At 43.7% G+C, this 25,511-nt stretch overlaps 1 protein-coding gene across 1 annotated transcript in view; it reads left to right on the plus strand.

The window, feature by feature from the left end:
* The window catches only part of FN1 (fibronectin 1), a gene marked incomplete at its 5' end in the record, with an annotated part of 54,305 nt that overhangs the window by 22,155 nt on the left and 6,639 nt on the right, over positions 1 to 25,511 (plus strand). Inside the window, 22 exons of the mRNA XM_009702637.1 lie at positions 128 to 322; positions 1,734 to 2,006; positions 5,282 to 5,548; positions 7,133 to 7,227; positions 7,581 to 7,749; positions 8,055 to 8,141; positions 8,915 to 9,106; positions 11,416 to 11,688; positions 12,720 to 12,902; positions 13,882 to 13,971; positions 14,532 to 14,801; positions 15,205 to 15,321; positions 15,760 to 15,924; positions 16,629 to 16,784; positions 17,594 to 17,707; positions 19,422 to 19,691; positions 21,590 to 21,777; positions 22,854 to 22,941; positions 23,117 to 23,293; positions 23,533 to 23,622; positions 23,839 to 24,018; positions 24,573 to 24,662. Of these exons, the coding sequence (XP_009700939.1) occupies positions 128 to 322; positions 1,734 to 2,006; positions 5,282 to 5,548; positions 7,133 to 7,227; positions 7,581 to 7,749; positions 8,055 to 8,141; positions 8,915 to 9,106; positions 11,416 to 11,688; positions 12,720 to 12,902; positions 13,882 to 13,971; positions 14,532 to 14,801; positions 15,205 to 15,321; positions 15,760 to 15,924; positions 16,629 to 16,784; positions 17,594 to 17,707; positions 19,422 to 19,691; positions 21,590 to 21,777; positions 22,854 to 22,941; positions 23,117 to 23,293; positions 23,533 to 23,622; positions 23,839 to 24,018; positions 24,573 to 24,662 (3,729 nt within the window). The remainder of the gene's footprint in view (positions 1 to 127; positions 323 to 1,733; positions 2,007 to 5,281; positions 5,549 to 7,132; positions 7,228 to 7,580; positions 7,750 to 8,054; positions 8,142 to 8,914; positions 9,107 to 11,415; positions 11,689 to 12,719; positions 12,903 to 13,881; positions 13,972 to 14,531; positions 14,802 to 15,204; positions 15,322 to 15,759; positions 15,925 to 16,628; positions 16,785 to 17,593; positions 17,708 to 19,421; positions 19,692 to 21,589; positions 21,778 to 22,853; positions 22,942 to 23,116; positions 23,294 to 23,532; positions 23,623 to 23,838; positions 24,019 to 24,572; positions 24,663 to 25,511) is intronic.

The following is a 25,511-nucleotide window of genomic DNA, read 5'->3' on the forward strand; positions in this document are numbered from 1 at the left end:
CCTGCTGAAATTCAGGACTATTTCTATGAAACCTCAGTAGGGAGATCAGTTTAGCTCTCATTTCTAGCATTCCTTGTGCTATCTTACTGATTGTGGTTGAGGACTATAAATACTTCTCTTGCTTTAGGCTACAGAGTTATCTACACACCCTCTGTGGAAGGCAGCAGCACAGAGCTCAACCTGCCTGACACTGCAACGTCTGTAACGCTCAGTGACTTAATGCCAGGTGTTCAGTACAACATCAGCATCTATGCAGTGGAGGAAAATCAGGAGAGTACTCCTGTCTTCATCCAACAGGAAACCACAGGCGTCCCACGCGCAGGTAATGGTCAGCATGTTCTGGATATCAGTCACTGAGTTTTCTGTTAGTACTTAGCGCCAAATAACAATGCAGGCTTATGTTGCTCTAGCTAAATGAATCCTTAAATGAACTCAATTCTGGTTTTTGTCATCGTTGCTTTGCTTTTTAATTGTAAATTTCGCTGATATTGAAGTTCCATGGTAAAGTCGTACTCATGAATTGACACAGTCAAGGCACCACTCTGCATTGATAGCGTTGTAATTCCTAGGGATCAGACTGCAGGCAGGTCAAAAGGTTGGTCTTGCATTGTGTCTGCAGAAAAAAGAGATCAGAGTTTCCTAAGTTGTCTTAAGGGAATTCTGCTAAGAGATCTTCTTAAGAGCTGGTATATCATTTTGCCTCTGTACTTGGCCTGCAGATGTTTAAGATTATGTACTCAGTCGCCACAACACAAATCCAAATTGTTCACCTGACTTCTCCCACTCCCTTCCAGTCCTAACCATTATTTTCCATTGCAGTCAGTGGGGATGGGAGATTCCTCAGCATTGACTGATGTGCCAGTGTAACACCATACGATCTAAACTTGAGGCAGCCACAATTAAAAAAACTACTGGTTTCAGGGTTCTTTACGCATCCAATTGGGCTGAATAGCCAAACCAAAAAAAAGGATAGTGAACGAATTGGGATCTGATGTGGTAGCAGTGGAATTTGATGGTCCTGCAAGTTGCAAGCATGTGTTTGCAAATGGGAATTTACCAGGAATGAACTCAGCTCAATGATTTTTATGGTTTGGCATCTATATCTTCCAAAAATGTGCATTGGTTAACCTTAGGGCAGTAGCAGTCCTAATCTGAAGAAACTTAATTTGAACATCGGAATTCAAGAGTGCAGTGCTGTGGATCAGCACAGAGGGAACTGGATTTTGTCTTTGACTACAGTAAGGCCAGATCAGCCCCTGTTCTTTTTTAATTATAAAAGGTGGATTTAAAGTTAATTATAGACATTCAGAACATGCCACGTGTTTTGAAAACCCTCTCTTTCAAAATTAAAAGGAGGTTCCTGTTTCCAAGCCCTGGGGTACGTTTTTTCCCCCCAAGCTTTTGGATCTGCATATGATTGAAGTTCTGTAGCATCTTACATCTGGTCTTCCAGTTCTCTTTCTTTGACAGCAAGATACCTTCTATGACTGAAGGCATAAAATACCTAAAACTAGGTGGTGACATTTTGAATTGTAGTCTGCTTGAATTCTGTCTAGGAATGTGTGTATACATGTTTAGAGGAAGGTTACCATGACATTTTTAACTTGGTAAATATTCTTGGGCTAGCCATTGTTCAATCAAAAATAACTTATTTTTCTTCCATGTAAACCTATAGCTTCTCCTGCCAATTGCTAAGGACTCCCTCTAACACTGTTCTGTCGCTCTGCTTTCAGATGAAGTTCCTTCACCCAAAGATCTGCAGTTTGTGGAGGTTTCTGATATCAAGATCACCATCATGTGGACCCCACCGCAGAGCCAAGTGTCTGGCTATCGAGTGGAAGTGATCCCTGTCAATCGCCCTGGCCAACATGGCCAGAGACTGCCCATCACCAGGAGCTCTTTTGCTGAAGTTATTGACCTGCTCCCAGGAACAACCTATCTCTTTAAGATCTTTGCCGTGAGCCATGGCAGGGAGAGCAGACCTTTGACTGGAGAGCAAACCACCAGTAAGTGTCTTTCCTTCACGCTTTTTTCAACCTTTTGAAATGCGTATTTCTCTGTCGCTTAGAGAAATATATAAACAGAGCACTTAAAGTGCAACAGTTATAGCCCAGGAGGTATCCCATAACTAGGATGACAGGGCTGGGAATTCATTCAGTCAAACAATGATCTCTTCAGCAGATTTATCCTCCTCCAGGGCTTTCCGATGGGAGTTTAACTCTCATGGCACTTTAAAACAATTTCATATGGCTGGAATTCAACTTTTTTATTACTGACTGAGAATTGATGGGCCCTGCAGTTCTTTTACAGCACAGATCACAGCCTGTGATTTTTTTTTTATCTTCTTTGTTTTGAGGATACCGTAGGGCAGATTTCAGCATGACTTAGGAGCCTTGCTGAGATTGCTCTGAAAATCCCTATCTCCTTTCTAACAGCTGCATACCTATTTGGCTCCGCTGTCAGCGGAGTAGTCAGTCGGAGTTCTGCATGTACATGTAAGGACAGGCCTTGTCATTAAAAGGACTGCATTTCAGCTTTGCCAGGTCAGGCCTGGCTTTCCACGGGCTGTCTCACCACCCCAGAAATGTCACTGTCATCCTACTGAAACCTGGGAAACTGGTTTGCAGCGACCTCAATGGACTGTCAACAAGAGCCATGGGGAACATACATATTTTTCAGGAAGAGTCGTGCGGGAGCTCTCAGAACCTGATTGCTAATGATCTAGTGGCAGTGCAGCACATCACCAGGGCGAGGCAAGATGACAAGCAAAGTACACGGTCTGTCAGGCATTGCTTTTTGCTTTGCAGAAGTGCAGCGAAGAGAGGGGTAGCGGCTGGGCAAGATGGAGGCTTTCAGATGGAAGAGGAGGAGTTTAGCATGGGTTTGAGTGGTTATCTCCATTTTTGATCCGAGAGAAGCAGATCAGACAGAACCTGGGATGTGGTTCATTTGAACAGATCATGTTTATTGAGCAACAGAAGGGCAACTCGGTGTTTGTGATGTTCTTTCGCTGGCTCATGTTATTCAAAGGACCAAAACTCAACTATGCACATCTGCTGCTGTTCTGATACTTTTCAGTAGATGAGAGCAACTGTTGAGAATCCAGCCCAACTCTTAGAAAGATGAGAGGGAACACAAGGAAATGGGATAATCTGTGAATATAGCCATGCTGTTTGAGAAATACTATTTACTTCCATCCATAAAGTTAGGAGCCATGAACAGTGCCTCTCCCTCTTACCTCCCTTGACTGTGCAGGGAGAATGGGATCCTTATGTTTGTCCTCTGACACAGGTGTCTGATTTGAGTGTAACATAGGTGGTGTGAACACCCTCCCTCCTCTTTCAAGTGAGGCTTTCAAAAGCAAGGATGCAACTTGGGAGTCTGAAATCTCTTGGAAGCATTTAGAACAAGAAGGGCTCAGTTTGCAGTTAGATCTGTAATTTTTTGTGGTTGTTTTCAGGAGCCTTGGCCAGGTATAGAGCCCCTCTGAAAGTCCACAGACAGAGGTGTACATCGGAGCATAAACATTTGATTGGGACAGCGCAGGGCTAGTTACAAGTGTCTGGAATAATTTTCCATAGGCTGTGATCATCCGCTTAACTGCTTTGCCTAAACCACATTTCAGAAAGTATTCACTTAAATTGCATCCTGTAATCGGAAGTCCTGGGAAACAGAAATCATTCAGAGTTCCCAAGGAAAACCCTGCAGCAAAAATCGCTTCCCACGGTGTAAATGTGATTCTCTTTTTGGCCTTCTGTTAAAAAACAGTCTACAAATAAACTCTGGAGTGTGTGTGTGTGGCTTTTTAATCTTCCCCTTTTTCCTCTAGTAAGGGGAGAGGAAGAGATAAAAGCCTAATAGAGCTGGCAAATGAAATTGTGCAGAAAGGAACTGACTGTAGGCTACAAATTGGAGGAAGATACAATCTCTGTCAGATGAGACTTAGCACAGATCTAAGTATTAAGAAGAGATAAAGCTGACTCTCAGCCTGTGGGTTGGAGATGGGCCTGTGGAGGGTCACACTCATCCTTTGTCTTTTAGAACTCTCTCCCCCATCTTTGCAAGTGGTGGAAGAAGGAAGTCCTCGCTTCCTTTTCCTTCCCCCCTCAAAAAGGGAGAAAACAAAAAGGACAAAAACCGCTTCCCACTGAATCACTGGGAGAGTGATGAAAATATTAATTTTAATCACAAAAATGTTATTTACTCAAGGGGAGGAAAAAAGCTTTTGCCATCAAAAAAGAGAATTGATGGAATCTCTCCTCATTGCTCTTAATTTCAACATATGACTGGGGACCTAGAAAAGGTGGGGAAACTTGCCATGCAGATGCTACAAACCCTTCACAGTAGCCAGTGCTACCCGGCCTGCTGTGGGGGCAAATTGCTTAAGTGTCTTTCTCCCTGTGAGCCTCATCTTCTCTCAGCCAAAGGTAGTGACATCTCCACCGTTCGCTGGACTCCAGTGCGGTGCTGGAGATGAAGCTGTGTTGCTTCAGCCTCTTGTTTACGTAGTTTTCTTGGGTTATCGGTTTCAGCAGCTTCCCAGGGGCAGTGATAAAATGGGGAGGAAGCCTGATAAGAGCCGTTGCGTGAGTGCCATGGGAGATACAAGCATGCTTGGAATTGTTGTATAGTTAGTTCCACGGTGTGATTATTTTTAAGTAGATCTAGGAACTGGTTTTCTGCAGAAAGTCGCTGACTGTTGTTTATTTTTACATTAAAATGACAAAGTGGGGGTGTTTTGTTTTGGGAAGGGATTTTGAGAGGGCAGGGAGTAGGACTGGGCAAAGATTTAAAAGAATAAATCTTTTTAATGAAAAAGGGCTAAAGTTAGGTTTCCGTGCTTATGCTGACAAGTCTAAACTGAGCTGATTTTTAAAAAATGCTCAGCATTCATGAGAAACTATTGAAATTCCTGAGTGCGGTTGGGTTCATCTGTCTCGCCTCAGCTGTTAGCCTGACTTCCCCATGGGATGGGCACCTATGGCAGCGACCCAAAGTGGCGCAGCCCAGAATGCGCAGGCCTGCCTGGCTCAGCGTATTACCGGATGGCACCGAGGCATGGATATAGTTATTTCACTTCTATTTTCAGCTCTCTAATAGTCCCCACCTTCTCTCTCTTCCCTACGGTGGCCCTTGTGCCCTAAGTGAGAAATACAGGCTCAGCAACCTCATAGTACACCCATGTTTTTTGCGTGGTAGTGGACGTGCTTTGGAAGTAGGGGTGAAGTGGAGATTGAACTGGAAAACTGGTGCATAACATGTTATGCTTTTTCTTCCCCAGAGCTCGATGCCCCCACCAACCTAAGATTTCTCAATACCACGGAGCATTCGGTGTTAGTGTTGTGGACACGGCCCCGTGCTGTGATCACAGGATACCGGCTGACTGCAGGTCCCACAAGAGGAGGTCAACCAAGGACCTACAACGTGGGACCTTCTGCCACCAAGTACCTTCTCAGGAACTTGCAGCCTGGCACTGAGTACACCGTGTACCTCGTGGCAGTTAAAGATGACTTGCAAAGCACCAGAGCGACTGGAGTCTTCACAACTTGTAAGTATAATGGGTGCATAATCCTCTTCCTTAGAACCCTGGCCCTTCTTCAGAACTTGTGCTGAAAGTGGCTATTGTCAATTGGTTTACGGAAGAAGCCTTTTAAAGTAGCATTCCAGCAGAACTGCTTGAGAAATATTCCTTGTTCTTCTTTCTGAGTTACTTGGCAGGAAAAAGCGAGTTATTTGCATCAAAAAGCTTTTAGTAAAATGTTTCAGCTTTTTTGGTGATTAAAAACAAAAGGGAAAACTTACTACTGGTACCTCAGTTTTTATTTAACGGAATGACAAAGAAATTTAATTTTACTTGATCTTTCCAGTTGTTTGGTTTTGGCATGACAAATCAAGGAAATCAAACGGCTCCCTTAAAATGAGCAAGGAATAATTAGTCTGTCATTTGCATAAAGCTGAAGGCAGTCATTTCTCAAGTCCTACCATACCATCTAAGGCAGCTCAACTGCAGTTACAGAAACTGGCACAAGCATTGCGTTCTATCTTTCTTTTTTCTTTTCTTTTCTTTTTTTTTTTTTTTTTCCACATTTCAGTCATCTGTACTTTGCTGCTGGCTTGGGAGAGATATTAAGCAAATTTTGGGAGGAAAGGGAGTTCTGTAAGAACCCACACATACTTCTAGAAAGAACAAATAGATTCACTGTTTAAATAATGATGAAGCCGTCATATAAACTAACAAAATTCAAAGCCACCCAAGCCCAGAACCACATCTTTTCAAAAGAGAATGTGGTTTCTTTTAGAACAACGTGAAATTAAAATAAAGGTTCAAATGTTTACTCAGAGTAACACTGTTGACATTGGCAAGGTGCTTTTTGCTGACAGACAGCCTTATCTATAAATATTTCTCAATTAGCATATGATTGGATATCTTAGATGAATACTGCCTTCAAATTCTGGCTTATCTGAAAGAAACCAGTCCCGTTTAAGACTATAGATTAATAAACAGAGTCTCTTCATTAATAACGGGGTCAATTCAGATTAAACTCAGTGGAGTTATGTAGACTGATTCTGGGATACACAAAGACTTTGGCTTCTGTGTGATGCTTCTGACAGACATGAATGAGACCACAGATTCCTCAGATTGAGCTCCCTTTCACTCTGCTGATTTCAAAAGAGTTGAAGATGTCGATAAGGGATGAGGGGGTCCTAGTTGGGACAGCTGGATGACAGACAAGGGTATAGTGTTCTGCTGATTGAATGGCATATGGTGGGTGAAGGAAAAAAAGCTGTTTTTTTGAGGAACTCTTTAGATATCATGCCAAAACCAATATTCCCCACATTCTTGGGGTTAGATGCATAGAGGACTCATGAGGCCCAGTTCAATATTTTCGTTTTCTTCAGGAACAACAAAAGCACTGGCTACGATTAGACCACTTGCATACTGTGTCTATCAAGCCCGGCAGCAGACAGAAGTCATCTGTCAGATCCCTCCCAAATTACTGGATTTTTAGAAGTAATATAGTTCAGCATTTATTGCATACCTCTTGCTATTTGGACTGCTCTAGGTCAGGTTTTCTAACTGCTTGGTGCCATCACTGCAGCTAGACTTCAACTCTGTCAATTCACTTTGCAGATCAGCCTGTTGGCTCTGTTCCTCCTTTTAACACCGAAGTGACTGAGACTTCTATTGTCATCACCTGGACACCTGCCCCAAGGATTGGCTTCAAGGTAGGAGAAGCTGAAGTCCCGTGTTTCTTTTTCCTCTTGCTTCATTGTGATAGGGAGGACAAATTAAAGCTGTTTACTATGGACTGCAGTGAAGACAGTAGCACAAAGGAAAGAGGTGCCAAAGACATGGTGCTTACAGGGGGTGGGTCTAGGTCACAGAGGTCAATGCAAGCCTGTCCTCTGGGCTTCAGGTCAAGTTCATCAGTGGGACATCTAAAACACAAGTTACAGGATTAACGGCATTCAGCGTAAGGGCCCATGATGCTCATGTTGGATGATAAGTCAGGATGCTGATAGTTAGCCGGGATAGGAATACGTGAGACTGAAAAGCAAACTTTGCTGCTTCCCTGCAGCTGGGTGTGCGCCCAAGCCAAGGTGGAGAGGCTCCTCGGGAGGTCATCTCTGATTCCGGCAGTATCGTGATATCTGGCCTGACCCCTGGAGTGGAGTATACCTACAGCCTCACAGTCCTGATGGACGGCCAGGAGAGAGAGACTCCCATCGTCAGGAGAGTGACTACACGTACGACCCACTTGCTTTTCCACAATTATTGCTGCTTCTGCTTGCTTCCCCTGTGTTCCCCAGATCAATGGCTGTCTTCTGGGAGTCAGTTCTAGTCTTTTCTTCCTGTTGTGGTCTGGAAGGTGTTTTTCTTTGTGATGCATAGGTGACAGTAGCACTAGCTCATGCAATGCAGGGTCACAACTTCAGGAGAATATTTTTAGGTAATTCTGAAGGGTGAAGATACATTGTGGGGAGAAGGGATGCTGAGGGAGCTAGCGTGATTCTCAGTGCCATAAATGACCCATTTCTCTGAACGCTTGCAGCGTTGTCCCCACCAACCAACCTGCGCCTGGAGCCCAATCCTGATACTGGAGTCCTGGTGGTCTCTTGGGATAGAAGCACAACTCCAGGTAACTATGTGAACTCACACTGTCCTCGAACCTCCTTTTGTACCAGAATGCTAATGTTTGTTCTGCGGTGCCTTGTGGTTCATTAAGGAGACTTTGATGGGAAGCTTGCTGTTGAGTAATTTCAGGAAAAATGTACATATTTCTAGATATGTTCAAGGGTATAATTCACAATTAAGTATTAGGTTGCCATAGGACTCTTCTTGATTTACATTCCATGGAAAATGCTTTTTTGCAGTATGAATGTGTTTAAATATTTCAGCTGTTTTAGGGATTTGAAGGATTTCTTCAAATATCCCCAGTGGTTTAAAAAAAAGTCCAACAGAAGGAAAGCAAAATGGACCAAAAAGATTTCTGGCAGTGACAAATGAGTTCATGTCACCGAGAGTAAGTGTGGAAGTTCTGAGAGTGTTCAAGATGAACTCTTCTCCCACAATAGCTGATGGGAGCTGTACAATTGACTTCTGTAAAACAAGGCTTGAAAGCTTTTGAAAACCCCAGTGTCAGTCAGTAGATGTATCTTTTCTCGACATGTCATGAGATTTTTCACTTTGGTAAGGTCTCAAAGGGAACTGAAATTACGCTGTGAGAGTGGCATGGCTACCTCCTGGAAAGCTCTTTTCGAGATGCTTGACAAAGCAACCTCTTGCCTGCTGGGCTTAGGATGGCAAAATCACTTGTAAAATGTAATGTATTTGCTTCGGTTGTTTGTACTGAGAGCTGATGTAAATAAATACAGTATGAGATTACTGCATACTGGTATATCTGTATTTCAGGCATCAGTGGGTACCGAGTGACCAGTGCTCCTACCAACGGGCAGCAGGGCTCTACCTTGGAGGAAGTAGTAGGTGCAGATCAGACCACCTGCACCTTTGAAAACCTAAACCCTGGTGTGGAGTATAACGTCAGCGTTTACTCGGTCAAAGACGACCAGGAGAGTATCCCCATCTCTGAAACCATCACACAAGGTAAGGAAAGGATGAGCAGCAGTTTTAGCTACTCAAAGTTGAATTGCTGAGCCTGAAAGCTCTCTACATTGCAGAACTCCTGTTAGTCTGATGGCAGAGGGCTTAGACTTTATATTTAGTCTCAAGAAGCAGAATAGCCATGTGATAGAGGAGTTTTTATACCCTATATTGTCTGTCGACAGGGTGGTGGTAAAGACATAGATCTGTTCTATCAGCACACTGAGCTGGAGAGCAACAGAGATTTAACTTGGCCCTCCAGTGCCCCAGCATCTGGAGCACAGCTGGTGGGAATAGGAAGTAGGTGAAGAGAGGTATGAGTGGGAAGTGAGCACAGGAGAAATTTTGGCAGCGATAGTGGCAGAAGATCACTTCGGCACAATGGAGAGGAAAGCCAAGATTGAAAGATCCATCGCTGTAGCACTTCTGGGACACAAAGTGGTGTGTGCCACCTTGCATTACATGCTGTGCTGACTGCAGCAACTACCTTTGTAACCACAGTAGCAAAATTAATATGCATCTCCTCAAATGGTTTCATTTCATTTTCCTTTGTTGAGGGCTTTGTTTGTTTGTTTTTGTTTCTGCTCAGCCCTGAAATGATGCCAGCTACTGTGTTTGCTTGCTTTTATAACACTGCTTTAAAATTTCCATGCTTCACTGAAGTGCTGTATGCTCCCTGGGAGTGAACTAATACTGTGATACTGCATAATTAAAGCAGTAATGGCTTTAGCCCTTTACCATCTTCTGGTAGGGGAAAGCTAAGAATGTATGTCTCTGGCTTTTAGCACTCTTTAAAGGTGATATGGTACATGCATTCCATGTGGATAAACAACAATTTTACAGAAAATTGGCATTTTTTTGCATCTATTCTGTAAAATAAGTCTTTTCCTAGAAGGACATTAAAATAGAACATAACCACTGTTATTAAAGCCAGTCTTTTGGAATATTTACCGTCCCATAATTAATGTATCCATTCTGTTGGATCATTACCAAGTCCTGCACCTTTAACTCACCTACTGGTGTCTGATCCTGAGTGAGGAAGAGCATCCGTTAGCTCCCACTGATTTCAGGATCACCCTGCTAAAGTTACACAGCCAAATCTTGTGGCTTAAATCAATACCAATCTATTGACTTGAGCAACTAAGGGTTTGGCCATTGTCGATTAAAGATGCATCTAACATTCCCCACTCCCTGCCCAATTCTGTTGGTCCTAGCATGCAGGAAAAGAACAGCTTTGCCAATAGTATCGATAGGAAAAACAGTCACAGCTGTGCTTGTTTGCCGTACAGAAATTTAGGCAATATCTAGAAGGTCATTACAGAGGATCCTTATTCAGTGGCTCAGTTCTGAGATTTTGAACAATTTAGCGAACAAATAGAGTCAGCCTCTTAGCCACATCATGTGCTGGGCATAACCTCTGCATATGGGGACGTTGTCACTCTTCCAGAATTCTTATCATCTAAGGGTCATTTTTAACCATTTGCCATCTTTCCAAGAAAGTGTTTTATTACTCACTGTTCCATATCATCTGTTTTTAGCACATATATTGCAGCAGTTAGTGGTAAGTAGAACTTGAATTCTGGGCCAGATCCTCAAGCCATTACAGGGATTTGAGACTCTTCTCCAAACCTAGTGTAAATAGTTTGAATAGTGGATGATCTACCCTGAAGCTTTGTGATGGTTCTCACCATCTGAGGATGTAGTCTGATTTAGCCCCTTCAAATGGGTTGATATTTTTATGATCCTGATGATTAAAGTTAGACTTACCATTCGAACCAGACAAATTCTAGAGGGTCAATCAACTATTATTTCAGAGGAGCTGTTTTATTTATATGTTAATAGACTTTGATCTCTTGTTTTCCACCTGAAAAAAAAAAAAGGTATGTTTTTTCTGTTTCTGTTTTCATCAGAAAATGATGGGTCTTTATGGCTCATCATTGGTCAAAGTAAATTTGTTGCAAGTTAAGTGCCTCCTGTAGGTCTTTTTAAAACTTCTATGTCTAAAGTGGAAGGGCATTGTCTCAGGGGATCGGGGTTTCAGCTTCTGTCTGCCTGGGGAGGCAGCTGGAGACTGCATTGAAGGGTAAAATATAAGAAGAGGAAAAAAGAAAAAACAACAACAAAAAAAACCTGAAACCAAACCACCAAAAAACCTCTTTTTCCCCCAAACCCCAAGAGAGATTCTACATATCACCGCAATTGCTTCTAAAGTTCTGTCAATGTTAATAGTGATGAACACTGCTTTTTTCTCCCTTGTCTTTCTTTTGCCTCTGTATGTCTTTGCCTTTCCCGTTTGCTCTTTAACTCATTAGAGGTGCCCCAACTCACTGATCTAAGCTTTGTTGACATAACTGACTCAAGCATCGGCCTGAGGTGGACCCCGTTAAATGCCTCCACCATTATTGGTTACCGCATCACAGTAGTTGCGGCAGGAGAAAGTGTCCCTATTTTTGAAGATTTTGTGGACTCCTCAGTAGGATACTACACAGTCACAGGCTTGGAGCCGGGCATTGATTACGACATCAGTGTAATCACACTCATTAATGGCGGAGAGAGCGCCCCTACCACTCTGACACAGCAAACGGGTGAATTTTGAAAACTTCTGTGTTTTGTGACATGGACGGTGTTTCATGCTGTCACTGGCTGTTGGGATGACGGGGCTTTGTCCAAAGAGGAATCGAGCCGCTCACTGGGGGGAAGCTACACAGACCCAGCTTGTTCCTTTTTCTCAAAAGGATATATACGCTGCTCAGTTTTCTAATTTGAGACATTTTAATACTGTGAATGGCTGCAGACTTGCCAGGCTCATTCACCTTCTGCTATTCAGATTTCCGGGATCCAGCTGGAATGAAGAACCTGAAACATGAGCTGTATATTCACCAGACTTTTAAACTGTGATTTCCCAAAAGAAGAGTGCCAAAGGGCGGAGCAGTTCCTCCAGCCTTGATAGCTATTAGAGCTTCCAGCAGTCTGTTTCAGTGGCGGCCCCGCTCTTTCCACAATGCCCCACAGGGTACAGATGAAACACCACTCCCTGAGTACGTGCCATTGACAGCCATGCCACACCGTCAAGGGTCTCTACATAGTGCATGAGCAGAAGGCGAGCTGAAAACTGGGTCTTGCATGAAATCCTATTGTGTTTGAAAATCCTGAGGCTGTAAATCCTTCGACACAAGTAGAAGTAGAGTCATAGGAAATTAGTGATATACCCTCTCCTCTCCTGTGTGTGCATGTTTGAATTTTAGATGAGATTACTTTTCCATCTGTAAGCTGCTGTATGGCAACTTTAAACCTCTCTTGGCTCCGCATCTGTAATACAAAATCCAGCTGCGAGAAGCACATTGCTGAAACTCGCTACCTTGTTTTCAAATTAGCCCCATAGGGTATATTTAAAGTATCAGGAATTGCCAAGAGGCTAAAGGAGCCTGACAGTAGAACAGACATATTGTTCTCTTAACTGTAGTAGAACCGAATGTAGTTTAGAAGTCTGTTTGCATGGGTCTGACACAGTAGTCTGTTATGCATGAGATACTTTCTCTGGTGATTCCCTGAACATATATCTCAATCAACTTTTATGAATCAGAGAACTAAGATATATTTGTTCTTTGCTATGTAGCTGTACCTCCTCCCACCGATCTCCGCTTCACTAATGTGGGGCCTGATACTATGAGAGTGACTTGGACCGCACCAACATCCATCGTGCTGAGCAGCTTCTTGGTGCGCTACTCACCTGTGAAGAAGGACGAAGACGTTGCAGAGCTGACAATTTCACCCACAGACAACATGGTGATCTTAACAAGTAAGTGGGTTACTTACGGAAGTCAGACAAATATAAGAGGCCCCTTATATGTGACGTAAGATGAGGCAAAAGAAAAATTCCTTGCTGTAACTGGCCAAATTCTCAGCTGATCTAAGCTGATGTCAAAGTAGCCTCACACAAACTCATGCTAAATGGGGTTTGGCCACTTGCTTTACCCAAGTTAAAGCCAAACCACAGGAAAGTTTTTTCCTGTGGATCCAAGGACAGTGATGAATCAGGTTATGGGGCAATTGCATTGATTTGCAGGTTAGGTATTAAGAGTAAATACACATTACTCACCTGGTTTGCCAAAAATGTCAAGGACTTGCAGTGCAGAGGTTCAGGGAGAGGATCAGAGTGTGCAAAAGGTCATTGCTCCTTTGGCTTTGTATGCTCGGGACCAGAAAATAAATACGGTTTGGAACCTTACAGGACATGGCAACAAAACGTGGGCATCTTCAAAAAGCAGACATTAATTTTTGCTGATGCAAAAGCTGTGTTATATTTGAAGGTGGTTTTTTTTTTTTTCTCCATCCTAGAATCAGCTTGGTTGAGTGAGAGACAATACGCACTCTCAGAATAAGAGACCAGATCAAGAGCTCATCTGAGTTAGAATAGCTGTGTTGGAAATCCTTAGCCCTGTTCCAGTTTATATCAGCTCAAGCTTTGGCCTGGTGCATAACTAAACTACTAGGTAACTAGAAGGGACCTTGCAGAAAAATGCTTGCTTCTAGCCAGACTCCACAAAGTAATGAAGCAATGATACAGGGATACCATGCTCCTTCAGGCTAAAACATTGCAAGCAACCATAATGCCACAAAAAGAACAGTTTTAAATTTTTGTCTGCCCTGGAGGTTCAGATCTTCCATCAAGCAAAACCTGATTACCTCCCTTAAACACAGTTAAAATTGTGTAGGTTGAGTGACTTCTAGCTGTTAGTAAAGAAATACGTCTAAATTCCTGTACTTAAACTCCACAGATCTGCTCCCTGGTACTGAATATCTGGTGAGAGTCTACAGTGTTTCTGAGCAACATGAGAGTGCACCTTTGTCTGGAATCCAGAAAACAGGTACTTAGATGCACCCGGAGACACATGTGTGATTAATGCTATCCTTTGCGCATTCATTAACGGGACTTTGTTGCTCGCTTTTGTGTATTGCCACCTCGTTGATGGGTCATCAGCTAGATATTGGAGAGCAATGCAGATGCGCATCTTGGGAAACACTAGGAAATTTTGTATTTCGCTATGTCTGAGAGCCAGAACTTCTGTTGGTTTTAAATAGAGCATTGTAGACCCTGGTGTCTGCCTGAGAACAAGCCTAGGCAGAGCCTATCATATCTGTCACTGAGTCTTTCTTGTTTCAGAGCTGTGTAATGGAGTTTGCAGGTCATGTGCATCGTTTTATGCTGTTTTGTCTGTGCATGCCATACACTCTTTTCCTGCAGTTGCAATCCAGTGCTCGTTTGCCTTGCTTTGATCCTGAACACATATTTGTTCAGTTTCATGGCCAAATAGTATTTGGCTTAGGATCTGGTAGTGTCACGATACTGAACTTAATGAAACATGGCAGTGGTGATGATGACCAGTAGTTTGGCTGAGCTCAGTCTCTTGTCTCTTTGACTACTCAGGTCTTGATTCCCCCACTGGCCTTGACTTCTCGGATATAACTGCCAACTCTTTCACTGTCCACTGGATTGCTCCTCGTGCCACCATTACAGGCTACAAAATCCGGCATCACCCAGAGCATGGTGCTGGCAGGCCCAAGGAGGACCGTGTGCCCCCCTCGCGGAACTCCATCACCCTTACCAACCTGCTTCCAGGGACTGAATACGTGGTCAGCATCATCGCCATCAACGGCAGGGAGGAGAGCGTGCCTTTGGTCGGCCAACAGACAACAGGTAAGCCTTGAGAGAACGCTGGCTAAAAGTTAGGGCGAGGATTTTGGGTGTCCTCTGGCAAAGTGGTTGCTGTTAAACCAAATCTTCCCTACCAGCTGGTGAAACTCTGCTCATGAGGAAGTGCCTGTGATACTGAGGTAGGGCCTGATTTAGAAAAAAGGTGGGAGGACCCATGCTACTTTCAGATCAAGTCAGATGTCTTTAGGGCCAGCAGAACATTTTTCATTAAATCTAGTCCAATGCCGGATGGTTTTTAACCAGATACATCACTTGTAGAGGTGTGTACGCTGGACTAAAACTTAGGGCAGGTGAGTGGCAGAGGAGCATGGTATGATAGGTGGAATATGTAGTTGATGTATATTAACTGCATTTAAACTCTCTCTCAATACTCTGTTTTTTTTAGTGTCTGATGTTCCAAGGGACCTGGAAGTCACCCCGACCAGCCCAACCAGCCTTGTGATTTCCTGGGATGCTCCTGCAGTGACAGTCAGATACTACCGCATCACTTACGGTGAAACAGGTGAGGGCAGGCTGCTATGGCCAGTCACAGACCAGAAACCCTATTCTGAGGCCATTAGAAAGCCACAGCAAATAGCAAAGGCAACTTTGACTGTAGCAGACAAAAACCTCTTTTATCTCTGAGATTCTTGCAGCATATTTAGAGAAGATTGTCAAATATAGGTGTCTTTTTTGTTTTTTTAAAGGAGAGCAAATAATTTTTTGCATACTAAAATGAAAGAGCATCTGGAGCACTCCCGTCATTTTAGAGGTGGTTCTGTGTACATATTTAATCCTTTTCCTTGGGTTGGTCTGAGGAAGACTTTGACCAAACAACCACTGAATCAACAGGGTCCTGTCTTCAACTTGATGCATATAGGATTGTCCTGCTTTTTATAATGATTTAAAAATGTATAATTTAAGATCCATTGCATTTCTTTTTCCACCTTACCCTCCTCAGGTGGAAGCAGCCCTGTGCAGGAATTTACAGTGCCTGGCACCATGTCTACTGCTACCATCACTGGCCTCAAACCTGGTGTAGACTACACCATCACCGTGTATGCTGTAACTGGCCGTGGAGACAGCCCTGCCAGTAGCAAGCCAGTCACTGTCACCTACAAAACAGGTGAGATCTGTTTTAACAAAACAAAAAACCCACAAAAACCCCCTACAGCTTTGTGTTGGTTTATCCGCATGAATGTGTATCACTGATCCCTGGTTTCTTTTAGAAGTCATGGGCTGTGTTGTAAGCCCATCATTTTCAGTGGAGCTGCATATTGTGGTGGCCCAGCATGATAATGACATGACACAGAAGGGGATCGTGGACTTGGACTTTTGGAGGAGGGAGACCCTGTGGAGTCCAGATGGGGATACAAGCAATATTTGACTGCTTATTGCAGAGTGGAAATCCTGTTGGGCTCTCATATCATGGGGTCACTGTTGGCTTAACGCTGGTGCTTCTGGTGCACTGTCATATTGTGTGATCCTGATGAGACCTGACTTTCTAACTCCAGGACTGTCGTCTCACTCCTGATCTGTATATAGTCTAAGCCTACTCCTCCTGTAGCTGCAGATAAAGGCTTTTAGTAGCTTTTAAAACAACAAAAATCCTCAACTAACGTTGATACGAGGTCAGTCACCCAGACATCATGGTCAAGGCTTTATTGCTCTGGGCTAGCACGAGGGACAAATAAATAGCAACATGTCTTTTCTGTTCTAAGAAGCACAGCCTAGAAAAGGAAGAGCAGAATAAAATTCAGCTAGGAGGCAACGGTGGAGGGAAGGTTTCCTGTACCAACATACTCAGAAAAAACTATTTTTGTTGCCCAGAAATAGACACACCATCCCAGATGCAAGTTACCGACGTCCAGGACAACAGCATCAGCATCAGATGGCTCCCTTCAACATCCCCAGTCACAGGGTATCGAGTGACAGCTGTCCCCAAGAAAGGACATGGGCCCACAAAAACTAAAAATGTCCCTGCAGGTAAGAGTACATGACATCCTTCAGATCTGTAAAGAATGTAAGACACAACCACTAGAATCAACACTATTGGGCACTAGGCATATGCTCGAAGCCAAACTTTCTCCTGCTTGTGACTTTTTTTTGCCATCCTGCTCTGACTTCAGTTGGGTCTCATCCAAGAGAAGCTAGGGCAAAATATTGCCCTGTAAGCTTCGCATTTCTTTGACACCACTGTGCTGCAAAGGTTTGTTCTTGGCAAGCTCAGTGTCTCTGAAAGGCACCTGGATTTCAAAGAAATGCCATTGGATTTTCTAGCATCCAGCAAAACTTCCTCTGAAATCCTTCCAAAGGTCACATAATATGACCCTTGGTCATGGCATGGACTCAGTCACATATGCTACAGGCTTGACCTCGTTACCGTAGAGCATGCCAAGTCAGCTCTCAGGTTGCTCTCAGGAGCACAGTACACTTTGTGGGATCAGCAGAGATTAGCACTCAGGGATGCTTGCGATGCAGTTGGGTTAATGGTCAGTCTTATCCCAGAAAATGATGAAAGCTGGTCTTCCCTTGCTTTATTTTCTCGACATTGCTAACCTGCCCTTTTAGCTGTGGGGCCTTCGAGCAGGTACAAATTGCATATGCCTTGTCGTGCACTGCCAGGGAAGCATAGTGCAAGCAAAAGGCAAACTTCATATGCCAATCCCATCTCGTTTTCATGACGTTTATTCATGGTATGGCTTATACGGGCCCTTCATTCAAGGCTACTTAGAGGCCAGTTCTCCGCAACTTTGCGCAGCTGCAGATGGACTAACGTTGTTCTTTCCTGCCAGATCAAACGCAAGTCACTATTGAAGGTCTGCAGCCCACAGTTGAGTATATGGTCAGTGTCTACGCTCAGAATCAGAACGGAGAGAGCCTCCCCTTGGTTGAGACAGCTGTCACCAGTACGTATTTCACTTCACAGTAACAAAACAAATGTTATCTATTGATGTCTGAGTCTACCATGCAGCATCACATTCCCAGTGAAAGCAAGTGGCAGGTGCCTAGTCTCCAGGAGAATGCAAGGTGGTCTGCCCTGTGATGAGTACCGTGCACCTAAATTGCAGATGCTGGCAAAAATGCCATCCCTCTCCCTCAAACACTGGCAAAACGCAATTCCTCACTCCCTCAAAATGCTGCGCTTCTGATTTTCTTTCACTAAAGCCACAAAGTCTTCTGGGGTTTTGTTTGCCGTCAACTAATCAGTGGAAAAAAATGTGCAAATATCTCCTTTCTGGAGCTAGGTGGCAAAGGTGATTACTGGTAAGGGACTGGACTGGGCTTGGGAGCACTTGCCCTGTGCAAGGGAGTAAAGGGAACCACGCGTGAGTTAAATCAAGAACTTGGGATGAAGCATTGCAAAAGGCAGGAGAGCTCAGCCCTCGAATTGCTCTATCTGCCTGTACAAAACAGCAGTTCTGCTCTGGATGCAAAGAGGAGGCAAGAGGGAACACGTAACTCAGAGGGATAGCTCTGATGTAAAGCGTCTTTTTCAGGGACACCTCTGGGGTAGGGATTTGCATGCATGTTATTTCCTTGCTCAGGCTTGTATTCAAAACCACAACTCAGCCCCAAATACTTACAGAATTGTCCTAAAGACAACAGGAGCTTCTCTGAAGCTTTGTAGAGGCGGGAAAAGAGTCCACATCTATTTCAAGCCGACAAATTCCTGGACAAAAATCACCTTTGCCAACTAGAAAATGTAGAAAATTCAGGACTAATATAACATGGCAAATAAAAAAGTTGAAATCTTATAGAAAAGCATAATTTGGATCCAAGATAAAAATGCTATGCCAGATCCTCCCATTTTGTGTAACAAATGGGTAGCCACACTAGACTTCTGTGGGGCAAGGCTCACTCACCTTGCTGTCTAGGGCTGAGCTCCCACCTTGCTAGGAAAATCCAGTGAATTGGTCTAATTGGGAAGTGTGTGTATCACCCAGCTGCACCTGTGGACATTCCCTGTGCACTCAATACAAAACTGAAAAGTTTGTTTCTAACCGATTTTAAAATATAATATACTCAGTAATTTGCTTTCTTGATAAGTGTGTTAATTGGATATTAATTTATGAAAGAAAATAGCGGGACTGATTCTCCTTGGACTGGCGCTTTGCACAGCAGCTTACAATAGTGAAAAGCAAATGCAGCACGAATCCAAACTTACCGAGTCAGGTGGGTCGCCTGGCTGCCTTTAGCACCAGGAACCAGTTACTGGCTCTGATGGTAGAAACAGGTTTTAAAATGCCCGTTTCTTTTTTTCCTCTTGACCACTTTAAGGTAGCTTAATGCTGCTAGAGTTGTGTAAAAGGGGTTTTATTGCCAAGGGGACTCAAATACAGGTAAGGATTTGTGTCCTGGCTGCTTTGAAGGTGGTAACGCAAGTCCTTTTGGTTTCAACGAGGCCAAGAATCCCTTCCTGCTGTCTGGCACCCACAAACTCTCAGCCTTACTCTGCACGGGTGTAAGCATGTGTGCAAAGTGCAGCACAGAGGAGAATCAAGTACCCCCTCTCCCGCGCAAAACCGAAAACTGCTTTGCATGTAATAGAAATGCTTTTTATTTTCCTCACCCACAACCTGCTTTTATCACATAACCTCTTACCGTTAATTTGCCTAACAGACATTGACCGCCCTAAAGGACTAACATTCACTGAGGTGGATGTTGATTCCATCAAAATTGCTTGGGAAAGCCCGCAGGGGCAAGTCACCAGGTACAGGGTGACCTACTCAAGCCCTGAGGATGGAATCCATGAGCTATTGCCGGCCCCAGGTGGCGAAGAAGACACTGCTGAGCTGCATGGCCTCAGGCCAGGTTCTGAGTACACTATCAATATCGTTGCCATATACGATGACATGGAGAGCCTGCCCCTCACTGGGACCCAGTCCACAGGTACACCTTCAACTACACCACCCAGCAGGCCATGGCAGCAGTGGCTTCTGCCCTGTTGGGTAAAGTGTGCTTCCATGTGCAACTGGTGTTCCGTGCCGGGGAAGCCCCAGGGGCAGCCAAGGGGATGGGATTGCTCTTGAGAGATGGCTTAGTTGGTGCTGGAGAGCTGGCCGCCAGCAGAGTCAGCCTACATACGGATTAGGGAAGGCAGGGAATGCAGGAAAGATCAGCAGGATTGAAGGAGTGGATTCTAGAGAAAGGAGGGATGGTACCTTGTAGCCTTCTCTCAGTTCTCAAGGGGATCAGTGATGTCTGGTCCCTAGTCCCGGAGCCTAATTCATGGTGAACCACCCTCTCACAACACTCTTGTCTTGTCTTTAAGATATGGGGCACCTGCAGGCAGAGGCAGTTAGCAACAACAGAGTGAGCAGGGCAGCTTTCATCCCCCAGGGTCCTCGCTGTTGGTTCGAGCAAAAGATCAGCGTGAAGGGCTAGCTTAACCCTCAGGTCTCACAGAGCCTCTAGATCCTTCTTCACTGGCACTGCCCTAAGGACTACAGCCCATGTGCATGCCCACACCCTGCGCTCACATCATCTCCACAAGAAAAGGATGTGCTCCATTCAGGAGAGTCCCTTACGTGCCAGTCTGATCGAACTCCATGTAGAATACATTTAAAATTCCTTTGTGAAAAAGGAAAAGGAAGCTAATTGCTTGAGATAAAATTACTTCCAGCAACATGGAATCCATTGCAAAGCTTCCAGCATTACCAGATGTGACTTTATTACAAAGGTGCTACCTTTGTAATAAAGGTCTCCCTGTTCATTTGTGGATGAAAAGTTGGCACTATAATTCCAGGGATGTAATGAAGACAGTGGTTCCTAGTGTACAGTTTGCTATACTAAACAGAAGCGAAGTGTTGTAATGATTGAAACAGCTGGCTGACTACCTGCCAGAAATGCAAATATAGTAATTTTTAAAACCCGCTCTCTGTGGTTGGTTTACCCTTTGTGGGCTCTTCAAAAGCATATTTGAAGTCATTCAAGACTTTCCATTGACTCTCATGGGCTTTCAGTTGAACTCCAAGCAAAGCAACAAGGGAGAATGATCTTGTATTTCCGCTCTATAAAATTAGAAAACTTCACAGCAGCATGCTAATAGCGGGCACTATGGTAAGGTATATTTTTCCCCTGTTTACAGCCCAAGGATTACCAACAGTAAGGAAAGAAAATGTTTCAATGGATGCTCCTTTTTTTTAAGCAAACATTTTGGTTTTAAGGATATCAGATGTGTTAGCTCATGAAGAGACTCTTGCGTGATGAGCCTTATGGCCACCACAGCTCTGCTTTTCCATTGCCTTGCTCTCTGTGTAGTAATTTACACTCGTGTAAGTGGCTGTAAAATGCTTCCCCTCTGCATTTGCAGTATTTTTATATCCTCTTTGCAATTCCTGAGCCTGCTTCCTACTTACTTTTGTAAATCATCCATCGTATTTTAGAAATGAACAGAGATAGGCAAGTGAAGCAGGACTAAACTATTAGCTGTGTGATGAAAAGCAGAGACAGGCAGAAGAATTAAAGCAGACTGGCCTACTATAGATTTAAGCACCTCCCAAAGCCTTCACCTTATATCAAAGCAAGTGTTGTTACTCCCCTAACTTCAGGGTTGAAGCATCGAGATCTCCTTATTTCTGCTGAAAAGGGTTACTGTAGACTTGAGAATCTCCTTCTGAATACCTCATCCCCTTCCACAGTGCTTTATGCCTGTGTTTGCAGAAGGCACGCCACTTTCCCACCCATGTATTTTTAGGTCTAAACCTGTCTCATGTTCAGGAGAGAATATTGTTTTATCCAAGACTGTCATCTTTAAACTAACCATGTGCCAATCCGGATTTCTGCAGCAATTCCACCTCCAACAAACCTGAAGTTTACTCAGGTAACTCCCACCAGTCTTACCGTCAACTGGAATGCACCAAACGTTCGCCTCACTGGCTACAGAGTTAGAGTGAACCCCAAAGAAAAGACTGGTCCTATGAAAGAAATCAACCTTTCTCCGGACAGTACATCTGCTGTCGTGTCTGGATTAATGGTAACTCTTTTCTTTATGTAATATAGACTGTTTTGTGGGAAGGAGATGTTAGGAGAACCTCAGCTGGAGTAGATCATTACAGCTCCTGAGGGTCTGACTCTGTTTGAAGTTGATGGCTAGTCAGACTGTAACTACTCGTTACCATCGGTTTTAAAAGGCAAGAAATTGGCCTGATGGATCTGCATTCTTTCCCCTTCCTCATTTAGCACAGAGAGACTGGATGCCTTAATCAAATGCAAATTATCAGGTTCAAAATCAACAGTAACTTGGTAAAACGCTTTTACTCATCTTCCACAAAAAAGGTCAGATAAAGCGACCTAATGCAGAGGTTTTCAAGCTGTGATATGGGAGCTCTGGCAGTCTATTGCCTATTTTTAAGACATCTGCAAAATGTAAGTAAAAAATGCAAGGCTTTTGTGAGCAGGCTTAAATTTGCTATATGGCCATCTTCTCCACTGGAAACATTTCAGGAGTTCTTGAACTGGAAAAGGCTGAAAATCACTGCTTTTACGGTTCCTGCTATCTTAAAAAGCTACTGATCTGTTTTTAAGGAGTTTTATGAATCATTTTCAAAAATGAGCTTTAAAAAACATTCTAATCTAAGTGAACTCCTGGTCTGATGCAGTTAAGGACAAAAGACCATGCTGTAACTTCCACCATTCTCTTCTTCACAACAAGAGCACCATATCATAGCAAATGGCATCCATTAACCCCAGGAAAAACAGGATGTAAATTATTTTTTTTTTCTGAAGAGTCGGCTTTGAAGCACAGGTTCCAAAATGAGGGATGACAAATAAGCTTCTTCCAGGATTTCCTCTGCTCCTGGGTGTGCACATGTGCACTACTAGTATTATCAACAGCATTGTTTATCAGGGGCCATGTCTACTCTTTTATTACAGCTGGAAATAATTAACATTATCCCATCAATGTTTCACTGATTTGAGTTATTTTAAGGTTTCATACTTCAGGAACTGGTGACCAAGAAACGTGGGTCCACCAAACACTGAATGAGGGCGGGAGTATTTCCCACCGCGCCAGGTCCTTCTCATAACATGGTATAACTTTGTCCATTCTAGGTAGCAACCAAGTACGAAGTGAGCGTGTATGCCCTGAAGGACTCTCTGACCAGCCGACCAGCCCAGGGGGTGGTCACCACTCTTGAAAGTGAGTAGTGATCCTCCACACATGACCAGTTAGTCCTGTGCTGGGTGCAGAGACCGAGATCCTACTCTCTGCCAAAAGTAGGGCTCTATACAAAGCTCCAGCCTTCACAAACACTTAGCCGCTAAGATTCACAGTCGCCACTGTACTGACAGGAGACCTTTTCCTTCTGGTGCAGATGTTAGTCCCCCTCGCAGGGCCCGTGTGACAGATGCCACCGAGACAACCATTACCATTACCTGGAGAACCAAGACCGAGACCATCACTGGCTTCCAAGTTGATGCTATCCCAGCGAGTGGCCAGAACCCCATTCAAAGGACCATCAGCCCTGATGTGAGGACTTACACTATCACTGGTAAGTCAGGGGCTTCTGCAGGTGCAGGAGCTTCCAGGATCATATCAGAAGGTACACTGGGTTCTTGTGTTGTAGTTGAATTTCCTTGATGAGAAATACCATAGGAATAAAAGGTGGGAAAAAATATCTAAGTCATAAAGACTAGTGTCCACAAAGAAGTTGAAAGGGGCATCGTTCTGATGCCCCTTTTAGATGGCTTCCTCAGATTAGCTAACATTTATGTTCCAACTTCATTTTAGGCTTGCAACCTGGCAATGACTACAAGATCTACCTTTACACTCTGAACGAGAATGCGCGCAGCTCCCCGGTAGTGATCGATGCTTCCACTGGTAATGACCTTGTCTGACTTTTCTGCTCTTGCTAACACATAGTAATCACATAGGGTCAGTCAGAAGTTGTCTGTCTGATCACATACAACATTTACTGTGACTTACAGCAGTAAGTTTTACTCCTGAGTTTGAGAAGGGTGTCAAGAAGATGCAGTTCAGGGGAAGAATATGCTTGACTTTACTGCATTTGACTTGTTTCCTTTTGTTCTCACCTAGCTATCGATGCTCCTTCTAACCTGCGCTTCCTTACAACCACAAGCAACTCCCTCCTGGCTACCTGGCAGCCTCCGCGAGCCAAGATCACAGGCTACATCATCAGATATGAGAAACCTGGCTCACCAGCCAAGGAGGTTCTGCCTCGTCCTCGGCCCGGCACCACTGAGGCTACTATTACTGGTACCTGTCCCCTTTTTCCTTGGGAGGTCTTCACTTGAAACACTTAAATTTGAAGAGAGAGGGGGAAGGCCTAATTATAAAATGTGTTGATGGTCAGCTAAGAGAAACACAAAGTTTTGTTCCTTTCTTGTGGTTTCTAATGACAGACAGCGGTTTTATAAGCACACCTGTCCTACAAACACAATACACTGATCAGATCGACCATCAGATTTGAACAATCCACAGACGTTTGTTTCCACTGCCACCACAACTGTCACCCATTCAAGGAAAAAAGCCCATGCCTCTGGCATCCCGTCAGTCACATGTTCAGAAGATTCACTGTGTTTTGTGTTTGCAGCATCCATGATGCCAGCTGACATGGTCAGATTTCAAACTTGGTCTGAGGAGCAGGAGCCTGGACTCTTTGTACTGTCCTGAAAACCTCAGATCCAAAACACACATACCCATAGTACAGCCATACCTGCTTCTCATTCTGCCTTAGATCCCACACGTGATCATAAAAGAAAAGCAGGTCTTAAGTTTAAGATTGCTTTATGTCTGTCTTCTCTCCCTAGGTTTGGAACCAGGAACTGAATACATCATCTACATCATTGCTGTGAAGAACAATCAAAAGAGCGAACCGCTGGTTGGCAGAAAAAGGACAGGTAAAACAAAGCTCTGGATTGTTGTGTGCCAACAGGAGATGATGCCTTCCACTTGGGGAGTACAGTCTCAGGATTGAAATAATAATGTTATTTAAAATATCCTGTTCACACCATTCAGCCACACCTTTTTTTATGAGTCAAGCAGGCTTTGTAAGGAGGTTTTCCTTTCTAGGATGCAGGAGGTAAGATTCTGAAGTTACATTAATCACGTTTAGCTGCGTTTGAACACTAAGAACAGAACAACATGCTTGGTGCTTGGTTCTTGCTTGGGTACCTAATTGATATTTAAATTAAGGTTAACACTCAAATTACCGTCTAGCACATGATGGCATCAAAGGCAGAATCCATTTGTTTGTTGCGCATTCCATTTCTCTTACTTTACAACCTCCACGGTGCGAGATTGAGATACCTGTAGTGAGCAAAAGACCAGCTGGATATCCAAATGTGATCAAGAAGCTAGGTTCTTACTACACACCAGTGATTTTTCTTAAACTGATAGCCTGTGAATATCTCTTGTAATCATTCCTTCTTCTCAGTTTGAGCAGTGGTGGCTTCTTTGGGTTGCAGTGTTCAAAACTGTTGCTCAGCTGTATGAAAAATTCATACCAACACACTTCTTATGCCTATGTATGAAAGATATATTTATATAGTATATAAATATATAGAGATAGAAATTACCTTTACAGCACAATGAGGTCATAAAAAGTGTGTTGCATCTCGGGATGATTGCTAATCTTTGATGCTTGGAGCGGTGCACAGCATCCACTCGAGCTGTTTAATTTACTATGGTTAATTTGCCACGCTTTGCTTTATGGCTTTTTAACTTTCTTTTGCTTAGATTGATTCCAC

This window comes from Cariama cristata, unplaced genomic scaffold, assembly GCF_000690535.1.
Source record: "Cariama cristata isolate BGI_N322 unplaced genomic scaffold, ASM69053v1 scaffold20080, whole genome shotgun sequence".
NCBI lineage: Eukaryota > Metazoa > Chordata > Aves > Cariamiformes > Cariamidae > Cariama > Cariama cristata.